This window comes from Populus trichocarpa, chromosome 10 (genome assembly GCF_000002775.5).
Source record: "Populus trichocarpa isolate Nisqually-1 chromosome 10, P.trichocarpa_v4.1, whole genome shotgun sequence".
Lineage (NCBI taxonomy): Eukaryota > Viridiplantae > Streptophyta > Magnoliopsida > Malpighiales > Salicaceae > Populus > Populus trichocarpa.
The window spans coordinates 10,815,767-10,823,867 of NC_037294.2; the positions used below are offsets into that span (position 1 = coordinate 10,815,767).

At 35.8% G+C, this 8,101-nt stretch overlaps 1 protein-coding gene across 1 annotated transcript; it reads right to left on the minus strand.

Moving 5' to 3' along the window:
* Positions 1-2,621: 2,621 nt before the first annotated feature.
* Positions 2,622-7,789, minus strand: LOC7498049 (pyruvate kinase isozyme A, chloroplastic). The gene is made up of 6 exons (XM_002315708.4): positions 7,011-7,789; positions 6,650-6,740; positions 6,347-6,540; positions 5,085-5,206; positions 4,207-4,685; positions 2,622-3,422 (listed from the first exon to the last, which is right to left on the minus strand). Exons 1-6 carry the CDS (start codon positions 7,593-7,595, stop codon positions 3,121-3,123), a joined length of 1,773 nt encoding a protein of 590 aa, XP_002315744.2. The 5' UTR covers positions 7,596-7,789; the 3' UTR covers positions 2,622-3,120.
* Positions 7,790-8,101: the final 312 nt, after the last annotated feature.

An 8,101-nucleotide genomic window follows, 5' to 3' on the forward strand; every position in this document is an offset into this window, starting at 1 on the left:
GCGCTGCAAGGACCATTATATATTAAGATATTGAGATTCTTGCACTAGGACTCAGTTTGGATGGTTTTGTTATTTTCCTTGTCTAGTTCGGATTTTCTTCCGGATTTTATGGTTATTTTCTTAGTATTTTTAGTTTTTTATTTTATAGTTGATGTAGGTTTTTTAATCTATTTAAGATTTTATAAACCTCTTAAAAAATATACTTCATTAATATTATTTTTAGAAATAATAAAATTTTAAATTTAAGCTTCATATTTGCATCCCTTGTCGTTATTAAATATTTGTGTTTTGTGTTTGAAGTTGTCTTTGACAAACACAAAACACAAATATTTTATCAAATTTTTTTTAAACAATATTATTCTATTAATTTCTTATGTTTACTATGCAAATTACCTAATTTATCTGGAAATGAAGCAAAGAAATCAACTATAGATTGCTTGAGTTATGGACTTAAAAAAAAATTCAGTTAAAAGTATCCTAGAATTATCGTTACCCATTATTAAATCGCTTCATAAATGATTTTAAAAGCGCATCCCCACCTTGACCTGATATATTAAGTTAAATTTAATAATTGTTTCTTGAACATTGACTCCAATTTTTGAACCCAAAAAATTTAAAAAGGGAACAAACTTTCTTAATTATCAAATTATTCATTTGAATTTTTTTTTAATTCCATGTCTAAATCAGTCTTCAATCATGGTTTAGAAACAATAAATTAGAACGTTGAAAGTAAACGAATTGCTGCTCTTAAAAGGAAAAGGAAAAAAGTTTCGAGTTTTCGAGTTTGGTTGTGGTTGTTTTTCAAAGTGTTTTTTATTTAAAATATATTAAAATAATATTTTTTTTTATTTTTTTAAATTTATTTTTGATATAAGCGCATTAAAATGATTTAAAAATACCAGAAAAATATTAATTTGAAGTAAAAAAAATTAAAAAAATTAATTTTTTTCAAAGACGCTTTTAAAACAAAAAAAATAAACAGTAAATATGTCAGGGATGCATCTATATGTTTTTTCTTAGCCTAGCTTGAATGATTTTACTTTCACTGCACTAACAGGATCATCTGATTAGTTACTCTTTTGGTTTTTCGTAGAATTATGAGAGGATGACTCAGTGATGCCATTGGTTTCCTGCTTCGTTTACAAGGTTTAAACACTTATTTTCTGCGGATAAAAAAAATCAAAATTCAAACCCCACTCCTTTTATTTCACAAGAAATCGTTTTGTAACAGAGTTACAGTGTACAATTACCCTTTTATTGAGTTCATTATTGCTATCCGTACGACCATATTCATAGATTATAGATGCTCTTAAAGTTAATGCACCCCGTATTTTTATCAGTCACCTAAATTTTCCAGTTTGAGCTGAAAAAGGTTTCTTTCACACGGATTTGCAGTTTCTTTGCATGTTGCTTTTTTATGGACCTGTTAAAAAAATTATGAGTCCCTCTGTGTTATATAAAAAATAATTAATTAATTCTCATGGGTTTAGAAACTATATATTTAATCCTTAAATCCATTTATAACTTCACTTTTTATATTCATTTCATATTTTTTTTATTTCATGAATATAAAAGGATTGATAAAAAAGAAGGTATTTTTTAGAATATAAGACCAGTAAATTAAGCATGATCAAAACTGATCCAGAGACTAATTCACTAACTTTTGAAACTAGAGTGATCATTCCTATCATTTTTCAAAATTAAAGGGGCTAATTTATAATTTACTAGAGTTCAAGATGATAAACGCGAGAATCTCAAATGGGCTTCTAGCAAACAAGGCCCCAGAAGTTCTGACTGTTGAGACCGATGATATTAAGAGTGACCCTAGGCTACTTCAATTCCGAACGTCAAAAATCCAACCCTTTTTACTATTTTTCTCAAGCTGAATTACAAAGAGGCAGCTTGAAGGTTTCTTTGGACAAAAATAGTTTTTCCTGGTTACATGGAGTGGGTGACAAGAAAATACTTGAATAGAGACGAGAATTTGAGACTGTCAAGGAGAAACGGCACCATAATGATTCAATGGTAACCTTGTAAACCTAGCGAGGTCCTAGGAAATCCTTGCAATGCTCTCTGCTAAAACAAGCAAAGGCTATAGATATGAATTCCTCCTCCTTTGAGTCCTTTTTATCGCTATATTTTATTTCAACACACGAACCAATAAAAAAGACAAGAGGAGAAAACAGGAATCATATTGCTCTATGAACTGAGGCAAAAGAAATGCACAATGCTTGTTCCATGATAGCTCAAATACCCATAACTTTTCCGACCCCAGCTCCTTCCCTTTCAGGGCCCATCACCTCCAAACAAGTCCGCCAGTTATATAAAACAACTCCTATGGCCATTCATAACCGTGACTCACAAAGTTGGCACCATCTAACACTACCACAGCAATATGGGCATCTTCTCAAGAAATAAGTGCAGTACTAATAACATACCTTTTCGGTTTTTATCAATCTCATTGAGCCAACCCGAGACGATTTCTGAAAGGCCTGCCTAAACATAAAACAAATGGTGATCAAACGTAGAAAACACACATATCTTCAGCCTGGAGTCATCAATAAAAATAGAATAAGAAATTCAGTATGCTTGGAGATATAAAATGGAAAGATAAATAGGTGTGAACAGATACAAAGCAATAACTGGATAGCATAAACAAATCTGGTAACAACTTCTGTTGACCTTGTTTTCTCTATCTAAGCATTTATCGGAACTAAGAGTCAAGCTGAAAAAACAACATAAGCAATCTGGACTACACTGGTTATATAAAACCACACAACAATATATGAGAAAATATAGCTCTGCTTCCATTGGTACACTTAGAAACATGTCAAAACAAAGTCACTGGGTAAAATTGTGATCACCTGCCAAAAAAATCAAAGCTGCTAGCATGGAGTGATCCGCCAAACCTTATTGCTGAATGGGTGGATGTGTCCTTGAATCAGGCACAAAGCCAGTGAAAGCAGGGATGATTTGATGACTACCCTCAGATTCCTTTATAGCAATTAGAATTTTCTAGCAGCAACCAAATTGCTGAACCACTAACAATAGACATAGAAATTACTAGATAACCCAACCTAGAAGAAGGGCTGAGGTGGCGATTGCAATCTAACCTAAAATCTAAGGGACAGTCAGAACTTGGATGGACTGTAATATGTCCGAGACAGCAATGACAAGGTCACCTGATTTGATCATTCCCCTAGCCTTGAGCAATGAGAAGGTTTTATTAAGGTTGCCTTCCATATCATCAGAGAAACTCAGGCGGAAAGGTATCAGGCCCCACTGTAGATTCAGGCGTCTCCTTACAGATGTTGTGCTTGTGAAAGCAAAGATTGGGCAATCAGGTCTGCAGCGTGACAAGAGAGAAGCCATGTGGCCTGTCTTTGTGTAGACAAAAAGTGCATCTACTCCCAAATTGTTAGCTGCAAAATGCCAATCATACCACATAATCCATGTAAAATTTAATGAACACATACATGTACACAAACAAAAATAAAGTGGCACTTCAAAGAAAGGTGAGAAGGGGAGGGGGGGTTTAGAATCTAATTACTGGAGAGGCTGGTCACTCTGACAACCACCACCAATAAAGTAAGCAAGTCATGAGAACCAAACCAAGCAAGAGGAAATGAAAAGGAGATGCTTGGTTGAACCAATGTAATTAGATGACTTGCTACAATTTAGAACTGTATGACGACAATGGTCAGAAAAAGGTTACTCAATTTGAAGGCAATAAGAAAAAATGAAAGAAAAGAAAAACAGGAAACAATAGCAATTACTGATCATGCAGTAGGATGAAGAAGAAAGATTTCAAACAATATGCAAGACATAATTATCAAAATCCCCCTTTGAACACCAGTGACATGTATATATATAAAAGCATTCGTGACCTTAATTTGGGAGTTTGGACAACTTCAAGAAATGTTGCTCGTCAATAAAATACAACAGTATATTCTAAATAGCTGGTGTAATTTTGCAATCAAAATATGATGGGTGCATTTTCTTCATTTTTCACTTTTCTTTACCTCTGGTGTTCATATTCCACACACAAAAAAAAGGGTTTACTCAATGAATGAAACCCCTGAAAGTATTTTAAAATCGGTTTCTGTGAAGGCCTCATTTTACAACTAGTTGAATCAGAAAATGCCTCTTATGCTAAAATAAATTCATTAGCAGATGTCTAGAAGACTAGAACCAAAGTGTGCATACCCATCTTGGCAGCAGAAATGCAAATCTCTTCAGAAATACTGTCAGAAAATGAGGATCCTACAACAGGGAGTTCCATAGCTTCATGGCATTTCTCTTCTCTCCACCACTTCTCAATTCTCACACTGACACTCCTCAGAACAGCCAATGCCTTTTCTGGGTATTGGCCCATGGCTGACTCACCAGATAGCATCAAAGCATCTGCCCTTTGCCTAACTGCTTCAGAAACATCAGCTACCTCAGCCCTGGTAGGTGTGGGGTATTCAATCATAGATTCAAGCAGCTGAGAAGCGACAATGACTGGCTTATTTAGCTGCCTACAAATTTGAACAATATTTTGCTGGGCCGATGGGACCTGTTCTAATGGTATCTGAGCACCTAGATCTCCTCTGGCTACCATTGCTCCATCTGATGCTTGAATGATCTCCTCCAAGTTCTTTAATGAGTCAATACTCTCTATCTTTGCAATGACAGCTATATCACTGCATCAGAATTAAAAATCAGTGCCGGTCCAGAAAATTGGCAACCATGCCAACCATTTTATTAATGAAGGCAAACACTATAAAAAAAGCACATGCAACATATGTTATTTTCAACATGACAGTAACTCAGCTTCATGTTGCAACTTTCAATGGTAACATAAACTGATCTAGTATTTGAAATCTAAAGATACCAGACACACTATAGAAATCAAGACAAACTCAGTCCACCAAAAACCCAGATAAATGAAATACTGGATGTCCAAATAATGACCAAAAAGAACTTCCAAGTATTGCAGCGGGTAACAAAGAGTCCAGCCTTGTTCAGATTGGGGGGCTGGCTAAGATGAGATTCAATCATAAGAGTGGAAAGCATTACATATTTTAATTTGCTATGCTTACCTATCACGAGACCGTGCAGCTATGTAGCTTTTAAGATGAGTAATCACTTCAGCAGACTTGACAAAGGATATTGCAATGAAGTCAACGCCCTCTGAAATCCCAAAATCAATATCCAACCAATCCTGAAAAATATATATAGAAAAAAATGGTGATGAAATCAGATGAACATTTTCAACTTTGCAGAAAAAGGTGCAGTAGAAATGGGTGATGCAGCACTAACTGGTTAATTGATGTGGTGCACACCTCGCTAAAGATTTACACAAACATATTTTTTGCTAAACATGCTGTTTGCATCAGCAGGCAACATCTACAATTGATTTTTTATATTTACAAGACCTACAAGTGGTTCGTCAGAATGAACTCTCTACAACCCCTATTTATGAGGGAACTTTCAACTCCAGTTGTGAAAAACTGAACAGACTGCAGTTCTTCCAGGGTTAAGGTCACAATAGATTTCTGGAATGAGTTGACCTAGAAACTGAAGGCAATTCCCAACCCAAGGCTTAACTTGGAGTATATTTTATATATTACCCTACATCTTAGTTTTGAAAATGCAATCTATTTCAAATATATATGTGTGTGTGTGTGTAACATTTATTTTAAAAAATATGATGGTATCCCCACCAACAGAGAAAGTACTAATATAAAGTGCATGGAATGGGTATGGCAGAAAAGAATATTTCAGTATGAAAGTTCATTCACATGAAGTTTGCACTAATATAAAGTGCAATTTATTTCAGCTCGGCAAAATAAACCATCCAGTTAATGGTGAGAACCAATAAACAGTAAACAGATATAGAGAAAGAGAAGGGGGGAGGAGGGGGGGGTGCGGGGGGCCAAAAATGAAATGAAAATAAAAAAAATTATTTTCTAAAAATGGTGGTATATATTGTCTAGATGAAAATTCCCCACGCCTTCTCTAAATGCCAATTTTTTTTTTCTTCTTGTTAATATTTGCATGAGATCGAGAAAATTTCAAGTTTAAGAACACTTTCAGAATCCTGAAAACTTGAACCGGATAACCAGTTAGGCACTCCTCAGCCCCCCAACCTCCTCTAAAAGAAAGAAAGAAGAGAAAATAAAAGAAAAAGATCGATAACTTGATATTCTCCTCAACTAATGACAGGCAAACTCTCAAAATTTCTGGAAGCATTTAAAGACATGCAGGGAAAATATGGCTTTTCTACTTACTATCAATGACACCTTTCACACTTAGCAGAAGATATTGATTTCAATAACATATAAAAAATAGAGGCACCAACCTTCGAGGAAATTGTGGGGAGCATAGCATTGCGTTCTCGTACTAGACTTCCGTCCCTCCAGAAAGTCACATTAGCTCGTGGTAGCATCAGTCCAGGATCAGTACACCTACACTTGACATCTGGACCAATTTTCTCCATCACCTCAAACCTCACCATTCCACCATCAACAAGGAGTTCATCCCCAACTTTCACATCTGTTGATCATCAGATATGGGATTGAGTTACAGCTAAAGATTGGTAGTTTCTTGCAAAAACAAATAGTAATATTTTTTCTTCAAACAACGATAGCATTAAGAAAATTACCCTCAGCAAAACCATCATAATTCACATTGACAGTGCGTTCTGGTCGATGCGAATCAAATGCTCGCACACTAAAAGTCCAAATTTCACCATCCTGCACACACACGCACGTCCAACAACTCGATACTATTACCTCCAAATCTTACGAAATTTTGCAAAAATGACTCCAAATCTTAATGTACACTTTGAACAACTCCAACAACCAAATCACTTTGCGCATTATCTAATAATTTAATTAATCATGTTCAGCTTAAAAAAGTTAGCCTCGTTCTTCAATTGAATTAGAATAACATTCATAACAACATCCAAGAAAAAGGGGGGAAATCACATAGTTTTACTGAATTATCCAAAATCGCAATGTTACCTCAGCTTTAGCAGAGGATGCACCACCGAGATCACCCATATGAATCTCACTACCTTCAGTATCCATCATAATAGCAACAGCAAAACCTTTCTCTTCATTCAATCTCCTCACTCTCTCAATCACTCTCCTATGCCACTCACGCGTCCCATGACACATGTTAATTCGTGCAACATTCATTCCTCCAACAGCCAGCGCTTCCAGTTCTTCAAATCCACACGTCGCTGGCCCGATCGTGCACACAAGTTTTGTCCTCCTCGTGCTCCTGAACCCGTTCTCCTTCAATTCCACCTCCGTCACCGCATCTACCTCGATCGAGCTCGAGTCGGAGATAATTGATTGCGACGGCGGTGTATCATAGTCCTGCGGTGTAGAGGATAATATCCCGCTTGCTCCGGTTCCGTTGTTGGAGATTAGGACTTGCGGAGACGTGCTGGAGTTGGGATCTGATGACGTGGAGGCTTTGATTGAGATGAGTTTCGGAGAGAAGGTGGTGGCCGGGAACCGGCGATTGCTGGAGGGTTTGGGGTAAGGTTGTTTGGGGAAAGTGAGATTAGAGGGAGTGAAGATGTGTAATGACCGAGACATGGTTACCGGGAAAATGTGGTCAGGTGATGACAGGGAGGGAAGGAGGGTTTGGGGATTGGTTAATGAGGAAGGAAGGGGTTTTATTAAAGATAGGGAAAGGGGCGGATGTAACGAGGAGAGTCAAGTGAGAAAGAGCTTTGTAGAAGTCGCCAAGTGAGCAGGGCAGGAAGGGGACAGAACGAGTGACTGTTGACAAACATGATTTGTACTCTTTGCTTTTATTTCCACTGAGCGTTTGGAAACGCAAGCCAGCACACATTTAAAAAAAAAAAAATTATGAAATATTAATTTATTTTTATATGTTTTGAATTGTGTTAATGTAATTTTAAAAATAATTTTTAAAAATAAAAATTATTATTTTAATATATTTTAATATAAAAAATATTTTAGAAAATAACAACATTCTCAAACAGGAATCATGAACTTTGCTGCAGGGAGAGTTTGATCGTTTATAAAAATAATAATGGTTATTTTTTAAAATATTTTTTTTATATAAAAATGTATTA